This window comes from Triticum aestivum, chromosome 1B, assembly GCF_018294505.1.
Source record: "Triticum aestivum cultivar Chinese Spring chromosome 1B, IWGSC CS RefSeq v2.1, whole genome shotgun sequence".
NCBI classification, from domain to species: Eukaryota; Viridiplantae; Streptophyta; class Magnoliopsida; order Poales; family Poaceae; genus Triticum; species Triticum aestivum.
The window spans coordinates 391,314,343-391,330,706 of record NC_057795.1 but is presented as its reverse complement, the minus strand read 5'-3'; the positions used below and the strand labels follow the sequence as shown (position 1 = coordinate 391,330,706).

Below are 16,364 nucleotides of genomic sequence, written 5' to 3'. Positions count from 1 at the left end.
TGAAAGACACACCAACTGCCAAGATCTGAAGGGAACCAACCGATCTGGGGACACCAACTCTCACAGGCCCTTCGCCGGCGCCGGATCGGACGTCGTCGAGGTAGGGAGAGACCGGAGAGACTTTATTCCAACACGCCATCGTCGCCACCACCTCGTCGATGCCACCGGAGAAACAAAAACCTAAGAAAAATAAAACAAGACGGACGGGTCCCCACTCCTCTTGCCGCCGACGAGGCCGCCGGACGGGAAAAAGGAGGGGGACCGAGGCGGCGGCAGTAGTTGTGGCGGCGGCGGCGGCTTAGGGTTAGGAGGCGGCGGCTGGGGAGGGATAGACCACTCGCGTGAGACGGATCTATTTCTTAACAATTGTGTTGTTAAAAAAACGATTGTGTTGTTAAGTTTTTGTTTTTTTGAGACAAGATTGTGAGCGGTGTGAAATGGGCTGGCTGGAGTAGTAGGCGCCAGCCTGGGCTGGGCTTTCTTCTCAGTACGCTCCAAGATGGACAGATGAGAGGGGACATGGCGGAGACAACCAAACTGAAACCCTAGCTGCTTGCTGAGGCCCGCCACGCAACAACACGGCACGATGCGGCGGTGGTGTTGCTCCTCCGCCGGCGGCCTCGCCCGCCGCTTCCTCTCCTCCCCCATCGTCGTCCATGCCCGCCCGCCCGTGCCCTCCCTCCCCTTCCTCCGCGACCACTCCCACACCCACGCGCCTCTCCCCATCATGGGCTCGCTGTTCCACTCGGCGGCAGCTGCTGCGATCGTCCGGCCTCCGGTGATGGCGATGCAGCTGCGCCACTACGCCATCAAGGGCAGGTCCCGCGCGCCGACCACGCCCACCATCTCCAAAGTCAAGAAATACAAGATGAAGGCCCCCTCGTAGGTTTCCAACTCACTCTCCCTCCAACGCTAGTGTATTGCCTGCATTTCTGAATCTCATGGTGGTGTGCGTGTCAGGTCCATGAAGTTCCGCTTCAGAACGATGAAGGACGGCCAGATCCGCAGGTGGAGGGCCGGCAAGCGCCACAACGCACACCAAAAGGTGCGGTGCTCTTCGTCTGCTAGTTGCAGCTCCTTTTCCACAACGCACTCACGTTTTGCTTAAATTGCTCTAGATCCATGTATTTCTAATTGATGACGGTACCAAACTATGTCTTTCAATCTTACAAATGCTAACCTGCTATGGCGCCGCAATCCTTCCCACACATTCGAATTAGTACTGTCGTATAGATGCATCAATATAGTTAAAAAAGGCACGCCTAGGCTCTAGGTGATAGCAAAATGCCTAGCACATAATTGCACTTAAGCGTGTACTTTGGTCACAAAAGCACAAGGCGGTGGCAAAACACACAACTATTTTTAAAAAACTTTTGTGCATCATGTCTCTCAAATCACAAGCATACGACGGATAACAGCTGCTTTTCTTTCAGCAGTTGCTCCTGATCTATCTATACCAAAGTATAGTTGCCTCCGAGGGACCATCTTAGTAAATACGGATTAGTATCCTTCCCACACTTTCGAATTACTACTGCTGTATAGATGCACCATGTCTCTCAAATCACAGAATGGAAGCATACGATGGATACTCTGCTCGCCTTTCAACGATTGCTCTGGATCTATCTATACCAAGTGTAGTTGTCACCGAGGTCAAGGGCAAATTAATCTAGTTGATCATCTTAGTAAATAGCAGTAGTTCTTCATTCCTGTATAACTTAGCAACTACAGCATCTGTTAATCTTTCCAGTAAAGTTACTTAAAAGCTACACTTTATCTTATACTATTTCGACATAGTCAATCGTAAAATTCAGCAAACCTTTTTGAAAGGAAAAAAGAATGTCAACAAATTTTAAATAAGTCTGTTTAACACCCCAAAGTATCAACTTTGGACCATTTCCCTCCCGAAGGGCCTTGTTGTTTAACATGAATTCAAAATGCAGGAACGAGAAAAATACAGGAAAAACAAAGAATTGTAAAAAGAGGTTGGAGTGGATGCTAGATTTCCTGTGGAACGTAGTACAAATGATTCCTTAGGAAAAATTCCTATAGGATCCATTCCTACAAATCAAACGACCAACTTAGGAAAAATTCCCAAGGGTTATAATCCTCCAAAAGTCCTATGAATTTCTTTTCTAGCAAAGGAGCCCTAATCTATTTTTTTGGTACATCTAGCCCCTTGACCTAATTAAACTGGGTAATTACCCTCCCAACCATGATTTATCAGCTGGTTTAGTGGATTAGGCACCGGTTTGGCAGATTGGACATTGTTTGATCCGGTCAATGAAGTCAGTTGACGCACTGTGTGACCAGTTTGTTTGGGCTGCATCTGACTTGGCCGATGCCGACCAGGGCCGCCTTAGCCTGAAGTACTCCCGCATTAACTCGAGGAGGCACCGACTAGACTTCCACGCGACGGTGTGCCATGCATCCCTGTGTCGGACACTAGGTTGCAATCACCAGTCCTCGAGTGTCGTGCATTTTGTGTGTTTTTGGCTGGCAACTATAATCGATCAGCTTGATCGTTTTGCTAGCTAGCTTCGCCATTGGCGACCATTAGATGTCCTGAACAAGTCAGTCAGCCACTGTGTGCTAGCTGTGTATGTACACATCTCGTCAGCTCTGATTTGTTTTTGTTGCTGGAAGTATCCGGTAAAGCTGTTGCCTTGTGACCATGAGGTCACGGGTTCAAGTCCTGGAAACAGCCTCTTACAGAAATGTAGGGAAAGGCTGCGTACTATAGACCCAAAGTGGTCGGACCCTTCCCCGACCCTGCGCAAGCGGGAGCTACATGCACCGGGCTGCCCTTTTTAAGTATCCGGTGCTATCAGGGCTGTGCCAACATAGGCCGCCACAAAAGACGAGTTAGTCTAGGTTTAAGCCGTCCGGCAATGTCCTTGACGCGCAGCCACAGAGTGCCTCCTTGTTGAGGTCAATGCGGAGGTCTTGGAGAGTCTCCCTCGTGACAACTGATAGGGGTCCATTGACGAGGCTGTGCTCGGTGAAGCATGAGATCACCTCCCTCCTGCAGACGTAGGGCTGTGGGAGTGCCAGCGGCGGCATCCGTATCACATCAATTATGGTTTTCAATGATGATGAGCTAAGCCAGTGTCTAATTAAGGTATAATTACCCGGTTTTACTAGGTTTTGGCTGGGGGTGGGGGGTGGGGGGGTGGGGTGGTGGGGGTGGGGGGTAAACATCCTGAAGCTGATAGTTTATGACGTTAAACGGACTTAACTCGATACATGGAGGTTCTGTCGTTGTACATATATTTCCAATTGGATTTCTTCTTTGAATTTGCTTGTGATGTACTTCTGAATTTGCAGTCCAAGGAAGCAAAGAGAAGACTTCGGAAGCCTGCTTTAGTGCATTTAGCTTATGCCAAAGTTATAAAGAAGCTCAACTTCTGCGGCTAGGAAATTGATGGATGGAGGATGGTGATTGGCACATGAATCTGATCAATGAATACTGATTGCCAACTGTTATCTTGTTACATTTGTCCTTTGATGCATTGCCATCAGATTTTTGTGCTTCCATCTCTTCACCGATGCCGATGATTATTTTATTGTACCACCATCCACTTGTTTTCTAAACAATCAGTTGATAAAGGCTCCCCTGTGTTTTGTTATGCACACGGAGAAGATCACCATAGTGATGATAGACAACCTACTGCCAGTAAGGAAACTCTATGTCCCTTATCCTAGCTTCAGATTCAATGAGCTTCACATGTCAATGTTTTGACCTGGAGTTCAATTGTAGAAATTCAGAGGCCGTTGTTCTGTGCTGTGTTTTCTCGAATCACATTGTTCTGTGGTTGTGATTTGGAGATCTTACTGGTGAAACCATCTGTCAAGGTAAACTTTCGGCTGCATGATGAATGTTGTATTTGCTGGTAACTGGGCAACTCTGTGCCATGATACGCTATGGGAGCAGATTTAATCTGAGTACAAATGTGTACCCAAGGATAAAGAGCATCTTTGTTGGCCATATAGAAAGTTCTCTTTTTGGGCTGCAATTGGTCTAGAAAATTATGCATGAAACTAGAATATAATGGCTTGCATTGTCCAGTCTCATCAGAGACTATGGGCAACAGGGCTTGCATTGTGGTAATGAGATTCTTGTTGTCGTCTGAGCTTTTATCTGCGCATTCGGGCCTCAGGTTTTCCTTTCAGCATGTTCCTCCTTCCCTTTTTATCTTTCTTTTTAACCTTTTTTAACAGTGCGGCGTGGCTGGATTTCGCCATCAATCATCATGATGAAAAAGGAGATTGGTGGAACTTGAAGTGATAGATCAAGAGATTCAGAAACAGTTTCCGTGTTAGTAAACTACTACTCCATCCATCCGTCCCAAAATAAGTGTAAATCAGCGACACTAATTTTGGGACGGAGGGAGTATTAGATAGCTTCAAGAAGCGAGTGAAAACTGCAGGCATTGGTAGCTATATATTCCTTAAGCTGGGTTCAGTATAATTAACCAAGTTGTCATCGACAAGTACATTCGAATCTGGCCTTGCACGTTCTCTTGTTGCTAACTATAGTGACATGCTCTTTCCTTCAAGTAAACATAAAAAGGCCCCCCATAGAAGCTACTACTGACACAAGTAAAAAGTCTCATCATCAGGACTGTGTAAGCGTCGATTGCTTGCTCGATTTCGTGGCCTTCAGCGGTAGAGGAAGATGATGAATTCTGGATCAGATGTAGTCGCAGAAGCCGGAGCTGAAAGGATCAAACAGCTGGTGCTTGCTGTCATTTTCCTGGATCTTGTCGATGGACGAGAAGACGTTGAGGGCGTCCATGTCCGCGAACAGGTCCAGGTCGCTCTCTTGCTTCAGCTGATGGTGAGCACGAGCACAGTCGACGTCGACGTTGGTGTTGCTACTATTACGAGCTGCCGCGGCCGCCAATGAAGAGGAAGAGGAGGCGGCGATCTTGGCGGTGGCGGCGGCGGAGGAGGAGGGGCGGGTTGATCCGGCGAGGGCGTTGCGCTGGGTCGGCCACGGGTGGTTGTGGTCGGAGGTGTAGGTGATGACGAGCATGTTGGGGTCGGTGCGGCTGCGCTCCACCTGCTTCCTCGCCGGGCACCCCTTGGAGCTGCTGCAGCGGTAGTAGCCCCTCGGGTACGGCGACCCCTTGATGGGCTTCTGCCCGTACTTCCTCCACGCCCACAGGTCTGACGGCACCACCTCGCCGCTCGTGCTATGCCGCCCGCTCGCTCCCGGCGCCGCCGTCGGTGCCGGAATGCACACCACCTTCTTTGACTGGCTCTTCCTGCACGCACGCAGCATCGATTATGGCATGTTTTAAGTTAACACGTAGTGCCATCGATCCGCGAGGAAGCTAGATTAGATAGATGAGGATATATTGACCTTGGCTTCATCGCAGCAGGTACACGAGGGTGGTGGACGATCGACATGTGCTGCAGGCGGTCGCCTATCTCCGGCAGTGGCGCGACCACCATGCCACCTCTCTCGATGTCCGGCCGACGAAGCATCCCAGCCAGTGGCTCTGGATGCGGCCGTGTATATGTCGTCGCCGTCGGTGAATGCAGCATGGAGATCACCTGATGATCGGACGAAGGAGGCCTGGTATTGCCGCCCATCATCATGGTCACCATTCCTAGCTGCTCATCACCATGCCCATGGCCGACAACCAGGCCACCTCCACCGCTTCCTCCTTCCAGCAGCAGCGAGCTGTACTCCTCCTCCTCCTCGTCGGTAGCCGGGGTTGGCAGCTGATGAGGCGGGTGCAGGCTTGCCCTGACGACATCAGAGAGATCTCCTTGTTCGCCCGGCGACAGCCAAAACAGGTCACACATGATCGACCGATGGTGGCAGCCGCGGCCGCCGATGTCGGTGTTGATTCACTGGTGCAGGTTATGATCGATCAGCCCTCAAGCGGAGCGCCGTGACCTACCATGCATGCATATCATCAATATTTACTCCCTCCTAGAGAGGAGTCAGCCGAGCGAGCGCTTGTTGTATATATGTGCATGAGGATAGCCAGCTAGCTACACATGTAAGTGATACAAATGAGTGGAAACTGGAAACTCGGGGCTGACTTTTAACACTAGGAAGGAAAAGCGGCGGCAAAGCAAGACGAAGGTGGTGGTGGTGCTACCATTATACAGGCGAAAAAGGAGACAACTTATATAGATCAAAGAAAATTCACGGTAACTAATTCGCCAGGGGCAGGGAGCATGCAGGTAACTATATCTAATCAACTGATCACAATATTTGAACGAACGGGCTACTGCATATGTCTGCTCACTGATAGAGCCAGCCATTCTGGTGGTCTTGTCTTGCACGGTCCAAATCAGCAACCCCCCTATCGACGATCATCCATCGATGGCTACTATCGTTTCAGCGATCGATCCATCCATCTCCTTTTTATTTTCTGTCAAAAAGGACCTCTCGCCGGCCCTCGATTTCAATACCTCCTCTAGCTTTTATCTTTTCTTTCGCCTTTTTTGTATCCCACCGATTCCAGCCACATCTTTAATCATTTCATGGGTTTCGGCGAGCACTAGCAGCTTGTTAAACTGGCCGGCAAGAAGGAGGTAGAAATGGGATGAATCGATCTATCCTGGGCAGCAGCTTTCTGAATTTACCGCGTCGTGCAAGCCCTCCCAGCTAGCACATGGCATATGTGGTATTTTCTCCGACAGGGTTATAAGGGCTAATATATCCTTCAAGATTTATTTTGACCATCAGAATTATACCAATAATATATGATATGTATGCCACAAGAAGAATTGTATTTGAAAGAAGTTTCCAGTGATATACTCCGTAACTTTTATGGCACACACCACATATACTATTATCATTGATGGTCAAAGTAATCTCACAGTACATATTAGGCCTTACAACCTTGAACAGATGGACTAAGCTCTCTTACAAATAATAATCCAAAAGGCATGCCCTCCAAGCCAAATGAACACAAAATGTCAAGCTAGCTAGTGACGATTAGGATTAATTATCATGAATGACGAGGAGTTAATAATTTGGGGATCACAACACTTGAGAGTTTCTGTGAGGATCTCATACCCTCTCCGGAGGGCGATGCTGAGGTAGAGGAAACAGAGTCAGAGGGGTATGTGACTCCTTTTTCATCGGAACGCACGACATGGACTGCTCCCGGTCAAGTTGACACGGTGGAGGTGCACGATAAACCGAAACGATCCTGGAAGAGGAAGGTTTATCCTGTATCAACAGTTCGTTGAAGTGTGAGAATCAAATTCAAGAAAAAATTCCACGATGATAAATGAAAGGACTTTTTTGGAATAGTAGAGGTCTAGCAGACTTGGCTAAAAAAAGCTTCCTTGCGGAAGCATCACTAGAGCACAATCTAGAGTTTATTGCCCTACTAGAAACGGGTAGGGATAACTTCACATCATAATTTCTTGGTACTTTATCTGGTGGTATAGATTTTGCATGGCATTGTCTCCCTACAAGGGGACTATCCAGAGGAATTTTACTTGGGGTTAAGTGTGAAACGTTAGAGGTGACGAACGTTGTCCACAGAGATTATGCTGTGAAGTTTCATGTTAAGTCAAGACTCGACGGGTTTAGGTGGGCCTTGGTGGCTGTATATGGTGCAGCTCAACACGAGTTCAAACCAGATTTTAATATCATAAGGAGAAAAGAAGAAAAGAATAATGAAAACTTCAATGTAAGGTGTCATTCATGTTTAATAAGATTATTGAGAGCCTTAATCTGAGGGAGATCGAATTATCAGGTAGACAGTTCACTTGGGCGAACGAGTTACCAAATCCCACATATGAAAAGTTAGACAAGGTGCTCACCAGTGTTGATTGGGAACAAAAATTCCCCCTTGTAACAGTGCAGGCGTTACAAAGGGCTATCTCTGATCACACCCCTTTACTGGTCGACTTAGGAGAAGCGACTCATAGGGGTAATAAGAAGACCTTCTGCGAACCAACCAGTGGTTGGATAGTTAGAGGGACTGTGGTATCCCCAGCCCACTAGGGTTCAGATCCTGGTGCTCGCATTTATTCCTGGATTTACTTCAGGATTTCCAGCGATGTGCATTCAGTGGGAGGAGACGTTCTCGTCGATGGCAAGGTGCCTACGGTGATTTCGTAAATTTCAAGATGATAAGCCGACTCAGTCTTTTGAAGGTGCTCATAGGGGTAGGGTGTGCATGTGTGCGTTCATAGGGGCGAGTGTATGCACGTGTATGTGAGCGCTTGCGTCTCTACTGTGTTAAAAAAACAAGAAGACCTTCTGTTTTGAACTAAGTTGGTTTGAGAAAGAGGGATTCCTAGATATGGTGGCTAGGGAATGGGCTAAGGATTGCGGTGGGTACTCGAGTGTCGAAAGGTGGCAAAATAAAATTAAGCATTTGAGACAATTTCTGAGGGGTTGGGCCAGAAATGAAAGCGGGATATATAAGCAAGAAAAAGAAAGACTTATCCGTATGATCGAAGCGTTAGATCTGAAAGAGGAATCTAATGTGTTATGCACGACTGAAGAGGCCGCTAAAATTGAGGCCGAGCAGAAACTTCGTGTTGTTCTTAGAGAAAAAGAAATGAAATGGGCACTGAGGGCTAAGGTTCTGAGAGTCATCCAATGGGAAGACGATACTCAGTTCGTCCATATGATTGCGAATGTCAAACATAGAAAAAAGAAAATCATCCAACTCGAACAGAATGAAGGTGCAGTGGTGGGACACGGAAATCTCAAGCTGTACATCTCAAATTACTATAAACAACTTTTCGGTACACCTGAGGACATTTTTGTGTCCCTTAACGAGCTCGCAGTCGGGGATATCCCCCAGCTCAGGAAGACGAAAAATGAGATTTTGTCTGTGCCATTTACAAAAAAAGAGGCGTTCAAAGCAGTATCACAGATGAAACATAATAACGCACCTGGAACAGATGGATTCCCAGCAGAATTCTACAAGAAATACTGGGACATCATAAAGGGTGACCTCATTCCGATGTTCCATGAATTCTTTAATGGCCACCTACAACTTTTCCACCTTAACTTTGGAACAATAATGTTGTTACGAAAGAGGGAGGAGGTAGTGCGTATTGAGCAGTTTAGGCCTATATGTCTTTTAAATGTGAGTTTCAAAATCTTTATGGAAGTAGGCACAAATAGATAGACATAGATTGCCGATTCGGTGGTACAACCGAGTCTGGCGGCATTCATGCCAGGGAGACATATCCTTGAAGGGGTTGTTGTCTTACACGAAACTCTACATGAAATCCATTCGAAGAAACTAGATGGGGTGATCTTCAAGGTGAATTTTAAGAAAGCGTGTGATAAGGTCAATGGCCCTTCTGAAGGAAATATGCCCTAGAGGCAATAATAAAGTTGTTATTTATATTTCCTTATATCATGAAAAAGGTTTATTATTCATGCTATAATTGTATTAACCAGAAACTTAGTACATGTGTGAATACATAGGCAATACATAGTGTCCCTAGTATGCCTCTACTTGACTAGCTCGTTAATCAAAGATGGTTATGTTTCCTAACCATAGACACGTGTTGTCATTTGATGAACGAGATCACATCATTAGGAGAATGATGTGATGGACAAGACCCATCCGTTAGCTTAGCATTATGATCGTTTCAGTTTCATTGCTATTGCTTTCTTCATGACTTATACATGTTCCTCGGACTATGAGATTATGCAACTCCCGAATACCGGAGGAACACCTTGTGTGCTATCAAACGTCACAACGTAACTGGGTGATTATAAAGATGCTCTACAGGTGTCTCTGAAGGTGTTTGTTGGGTTGGCATAGATCAAGATTAGGATTTGTCACTCCGTGTTTTGGAGAGGTATCTCTGGGCCCTCTCGGTAATGCTCATCACTATAAGCCTTGCAAGCAATGTGACTAATGAGTTAGTTACGAGATGAAGCATTACGAAACGAGTAAAGAGACTTGCGGTAACGAGATTGAACTGGGTATGATGATACTGACAAATGAATCTCGGGCAAGTAACATACTGATGACAAAGGGAACAACATATGTTGTTATGCGGTTTGACCGATAAAGATCTTCGTAGAATATGTAGGAGCCAATATGAGCAACCAGGTTCCGCTATTGGTTATTGATCAAAGATGTGTCTCGATCATGTCTACATAGTTCTCGAACCCGTAGGGTCCGCACGCTTAACATTCGATAACGATTTGTATTATTAGTTACGTGATTTTGATGACCGAAGTTTGTTTAGAGTCCTGGATGAGATCACTGACATGACGAGGAGTCTCGAAATGGTTGAGACATAGAGATTGATATATTGGAAGGTTATGTTCGGACACCGGAAAGGTTTCAGATTGGTTCGGACATTTTTCGGAGTACCAGGAGGTTACCGGAACCCCCTGGGGGAAGTAGTGGGCCTTAATGGGCTTTAGTGGAAAGGAGAGGAGGGCCGCAGGGTGGCCTCACCCCCCCCCTTGGCAGGTCCGAATTGGATTAGGGAGGGGGTGGCGCCCTCCTCTTTCCTTCTCCCTCTCCTACTCCTTCCCTCTCTCCCCCTCTTGGAAAGGAAGGGGACTCCAACTAGGATTGGGAATCCTAGTTGGACTCCCCATGGCGCGTGCCCCTCCTGGCCGCCGGCCTCCTCCCTCCCTCCTTTATATACGGGGGCAGGGGCACCCCAAAGGAAATTATTCTCTTAGCCGTGTGCTATGCCCCCTCCACAGCTTAACACCTCGGTCATATCATCATAGTGCTTAGGCGAAGTCCTGTGCCGGTAACATCATCATCATCGTCGCCACGCCGTCGTGCTGACGAAACTCTCCCTCATCCTCAGCTGGATCAAGAGCTTGAGGGACATCATCATGCTGAACGTGTACTGAGCACGGAGGTAACGTACGTTCGGTACTTAGATTGGTTGGATCGTGAATACGTTCGACTACATCAATCGCGTTACTAAACGCTTCCGCTTTTGGTCTACGAGGGTACATGGTCACACTCTCCCGTCTCGTTGTTATGCATCTCCTAGATAGATCTTGCATGATCGTAGGATTTTTTTTTGAATTACTACGTTCCCCAACAGTGGCATCCGAGCCAGGTCTATTCGTAGATGATATATGCACGAGTAGAACACAAAGAGTTGTGGGCGATAATAGTCATACTGCTTACCATCAACGTCTTACTTTGATTCGGCGGTATTGTTGGATGAAGCGGCTCGGACCGACATTACATGACCGCGGTCATGAGACTGGTTCTACCGACGTGCTTTGCACATAGGTGGCTGACAGGTGTCGTATCTCCAACTTTAGTTGAATCGAGTTTGACTATGGTCGGTCCTTGTTGAAGGTTAAAATAGCACACTTGATGAAAAATCGTTGTGGTTTTGATGCGTAGGTAAAAACGGTTCTTGCTAGAAGCCCGTAGCAGCCACGTAAAACTTGCAACAACAAAGTAGAGGATGTCTAACATGTTTTTGCAGGGCTTGGTGTGATGTGATATGGTCAAGACATGATGAGATATAAATTGTTGTATGAAAAGATCATGTTTTGTAATAGAATTATCGGCAACTGGCAGGAGCCATGTGGTTGTCGCTTTTATTATATGAAATGTAATCGCCATGTAATTGCTTTACTTTATCACTAAGCGGTAGCGATAGTCGTAGAAGCAATAGTTGGCGAGACGATAACGATGCTATGATGGAGATCAAGGTGTCCAGTCGGTGACGATGTAGATCATCACGATGCTTCGGTGATGGAGATCATGAGCACAAGATGATGATTGATACGTCCATTTTGCATCATGCTTTTATATCAATATTTACTGCATTGTGGGTTGTTATTACATATTATGTCACAATACTTATGCCTTTTCTCTCTTATTTTATAAGCTTTACATGAAGAGGGAGAATGTCGACACCTGGAATTCTAGGATGGAAAAGGAGCAAATATTAGAGACCTATTCTGCACAACTCCAAAAGTCTTGAAACTCCACGAAAGTTAGTTTTGGAATATATTTAAAATATTGGGCGAAGAAAGCACCGGAGGGGGGCCACCCAGCAGCCATCGCGCCCCCTGCCTCGTGGGCCACCTGGTAGGCCCCCGATGCCCATCTTCTGCTATATGGTGTCTTTTGCCCTGGAAAAATCAGAAGGAAGCTTTCGGGACGAAGCATCGCCGTCTCGAGGCGGTACCTAGGCAGAACCAATCTAGGGCTCCGGCGGAGCTGTTCTGCCGAGGAAACATCCCTCCGGGAGGGGGAAATCGTCGCCATCGTCATCACCATCGATCCTCTCATCAATAGGGGGTCAATCTCCATCAACATCTTCACCAGCACCATCTCCTCCCAAACCCTAGTTCATCTCTTGTATCCGATCTTTGTCCTAAAACCTCAGATTGGTACATGTGGGTTGCTAGCAGTGTTGATTACTCCTTGTAGTTGATGCTAGTTGGTTTATTCGGTGGGAGATCATATGTTCAGATCCTTTATGCATATTAATACCCCTCTGATTATGAACATGAATATGTTTTGTGATTAGTTATGTTTGTTCCTGAGGACATGCGAGAAGTCTTGTTATAAGTAATCATGTGAATTTGGTATTCGTTCGATATTTTGATGAGATGTATGTTGTCTTTCCTCTAGTGGTGTTATGTGAACGTTGACTACATGAAACTTCACCATGATTTGGGCCTAGGGGAAGGCATTGGGAAGTAATAAGTATATGATGGGTTAGTAGAGTGATAGAAGCTTAAACCCTAGTTTATGCGTTGCTTCGTAAGGGGCTGATTTGGATCCATATGTTTCATGCTATGGTTAGGTTTACCTTAATTCTTCTTTCGTAGTTGCGGATGCTTGCGAGGGGGGTTAATCATAAGTGGGATGCTTGTCCAAGTAAAGGCAGTACCCAAGCACCGGTCCACCCACATGTCAAATTATCAAAGTAACGAACGCAAATCATATGAGCATGATGAAAACTAGCTTGACAGAAATTCCCATGTCTCCTCAGGAGCACTTTGTTTATATAAGAGTTTGTCTAGGCTTGTCCTTTGCTACAAAAAGGATTGGGCCACCTTGCTGCACCTTAATTACTCTTGTTACTTGTTACCCGTTACGAATTATCTTATCACAAAACTATTTGTTACCAAGAATTGCAGTGCTTGCAGAGAATACCTTACTGAAAACCGCTTGTCATTTCCTTTTGCTCCTCGTTGGGTTCGACACTCTTACTTATAGAAAGGACTACGATAGACCCCCTATACTTGTGGGTCATCAAGACTCTTTTCTGGCGCCATTGCCGGGGAGTGAAGCGCCTTTGGTAGGTGGAATTTGGTAAGGAAACATTTATATAGTGTGCTGAAATTTACTTTTACTTGTTACTATGGAAAATAATCCTTTGAGGGGCTTGTTCGTGGTATCTTCACCCCGACCAGAAGAGCAAAGAGTTGCTCCTCAACCTACTGAACCTACTGAAAATATTTATTTTGAAATTCCTTCGGGTATGATGGAGAAACTACTAGCTAATCCCTATACAGGGGATGGAACATTACATCCTGATATGCACCTAATCTTGTGGATGAAGTTTGTGGATTATTTAAACTTGCATTTAAGCTTGCAGGTATGCTCGAGGATGTTGTCAAGAAGAAGGTCTTCCCTTTATCTTTGAAGGGAAAGGCATTGACATGGTTTAGGCTATGTGATGATATTGGATCATGGAACTACAACCGATTGTAATTGGAAGTTCATCAGAAGTTTTATCCTATGCATCTGGTTCATCGTGATCATAATTTTTGGCCTCGCGAAGGAGAAAGTATCGCTCAAGCTTGGGGGAGGCTTAAGTCAATGCTATATTCATGCCCCAATCATAAGCTCTCAAGAGAAATTATTATTCAAAAAATTTATGCTCGACTTCTCTCAATAATCGCTCCATGCTCGATACTTCTTGTACTGGTTCTTTTATGATGAAGACTATTGAATTCAGATGGGATTTATTAGAAAGAATTAAACGCAACTCTGAAGATTGGGATCTCGACGAAGGTAAGAAGTCAGGTATAACACCTAAGTTTGATTGTGTTAAATCTTTTATCGATACCGATGCTTTCCATGAATTTAGCACTAAATATGGACTTGACTCTGAGATAGTAGCTTCTTTCTATGAATCATTTGCTACTCATGTTGATCTCCCTAAGGAGAAGTGGTTTAAATATCATTCTCCCATTGAAGTAAAAGCAGTGGAACCAATTAAAGTTGAAGAAAATACTATTACTTGTAATGTTTATCCTATTGTTCCTACTGCTTATATTGAGAAACCACCTTTCCCTGTTAGAATAAAGGATCATGTTAAAGCTTCAAATGTGGTTCGTAAGAGTAATGCTAGAACACCTACACCCCCTGAGCAAATTAAAGTTGAACCTAGTATTGTTATGGTTAAAGATATCTTGGTCGATAATATTGATGGGCATGTTATTTACTTCTCTGATGAAGCTGCTAGAATTGCTAGACCCGATACTAAAAATAAACATAGGCCTGTTGTTGGCATGCCTGTTGTTTCTGTTAAAATAGGAGATCATTGTTATCATGGTTTATGTGATATGGGTGCTAGTGAGAGTTCAATACCTCATTACTTATACAAAGAAATTAAACATGATATTGCACCTGCTAAGATAGAAGATATTGATGTTACTATTAAGCTTGCCAATAGAGATACTATTTCACCAATTGGGATTGTTAGAGATGTTGAAGTCTTGTGTGGGAAAATTAAACATCCTACTGATTTTCTTGTTCTTGGTTCCCCATAAGATGTCTTTTGTCCCATTATATTTGGTAGACCCTTTTTGAATACTATTAATGCTAAGATAGACTGTGAAAATGATATTATTACTATTGGTTTAGGAGATATGTCTCATGATTTTAACTTTGATAAATTTCGTAGACAACCCCATGATAAAGAATTGCCTAGTAAATATGAAATTATTGGTCTTGCTTCTATTGCCGTGCCTCCTAATGATCCTTTAGAACAATATTTGCTCGACCATGAAAATGATATGTTTATGAATGAAAGAAGGGAAATAGATGAAGTATTCTTTAAACAGGGACCTATTTTGAAACACAACTTGCTTGTTGAAATCCTTGGGGATCCCCCTCCACCCAAGGGTGATCCCGTGTTTGAGCTTAAACAATTACCTGATACTTTGAAATATTCTTATCTTGATGAAAAGAAAATATATCCTATTATTATTAGCGCTAACCTTTCAGAGCATGAAGTAGAGAAATTATTGAAAACTCTGAAGAAGCATCGTGCTGCTATTGGATATACTCTTGATGATCTTAAGGGCATTAGTCCCACTCTATGCCAACACAAAATAAAACTGGAAAAAGATGCTAAGCTAGTTGTCGATCATCAATGATGGTTGAATCCTAAGATGGAAGAAGTGGTAAGAAATGAAATACTAAAGCTTCTGGAGGCAGGTATAATTTATCCTGTTGCTGATAGTCAGTGGGTAAGTCCTGTCCATTGTGTCCCTAAGAAGGGAGGTATTACTATTGTTCCTAATGATAAGGATGAATTGATCCCACAAAGAATTGTTACATGTTATAGAATGGTAATCGATTTCCGCAAATTAAATAAAGCTACTAGAAAAGATCATTACCCTCTACCTTTTATTGATCAAATGCTAGAAAGACTATCCAAACATACACATTTTTGCTTTCTAGATGGTTATTCTGGTTTCTCTCAAATACCTGTGTCAAAAGAGGATCATGAAAAGACCACTTTTACTTGCCCTTTCGGTACCTTTGCTTATAGACGTATGCCTTTTGGTTTATGTAATGCCCCTGCTACCTTTCAAATATGTATGACTGCTATATTCTCTGACTTTTGTGAAAAGATTGTTGAGGTTTTCATGGATGATTTCTCCATGTATGGAACTCCTTTTGATGATTGCTTAAGCAACCTTGATCGAGTCTTGCAGAGATGTGAAGAAACTAATCTTGTCTTGAATTGGGAGAAGTGCCACTTTATGGTTAATGAAGGTATTGGCCTGGGGCATAAAATTTCTGAAAGAGGTATCGAAGTTGATAAAGCTAAAGTTGATGCTATTGAAAAGATGTCGTGTCCTAAGGACATCAAAGGTATAAGAAGTTTCCTTGGTCATGCCGGTTTTTATAGGAGGTTCATTTGAGACTTCTAATAAATTTCTAGACCTCAGACTAATCTCTTAAAAAATATGTTCCTTTTGTCTTTGATGATGATTGTATAGAAGCATTTGAAATACTTAAGAAAGCCTTGATTTCTGCACCTATTGTTTAGCCACCTGATTGGGATTTACCCTTTGAAATTATGTGTGATGCTAGTGATTATGCTGTAGGTGATGTTCTATGGCAAAGAGTTGATAAGAAATTGAATGTTATCCAATATGC

General features: G+C 44.5%; 2 protein-coding genes across 2 annotated transcripts; one reads left to right on the top strand and one right to left on the bottom strand.

The window, feature by feature from the left end:
• Positions 1–438: 438 nt before the first annotated feature.
• On the top strand, positions 439–3,796 carry LOC123126605 (uncharacterized). Its single transcript, XM_044546720.1, has 3 exons — positions 439–882; positions 961–1,045; positions 3,325–3,796. Exons 1-3 carry the CDS (start codon positions 587–589, stop codon positions 3,412–3,414), a joined length of 471 nt encoding a protein of 156 aa, XP_044402655.1. The 5' UTR covers positions 439–586; the 3' UTR covers positions 3,415–3,796.
• Positions 3,797–4,415: 619 nt separating this feature from the next.
• On the bottom strand, positions 4,416–6,188 carry LOC123126589 (probable WRKY transcription factor 3). The gene is made up of 2 exons (XM_044546719.1): positions 5,366–6,188; positions 4,416–5,267 (listed from the first exon to the last, which is right to left on the bottom strand). Exons 1-2 carry the CDS (start codon positions 5,812–5,814, stop codon positions 4,691–4,693), a joined length of 1,026 nt encoding a protein of 341 aa, XP_044402654.1. The 5' UTR covers positions 5,815–6,188; the 3' UTR covers positions 4,416–4,690.
• Positions 6,189–16,364: the final 10,176 nt, after the last annotated feature.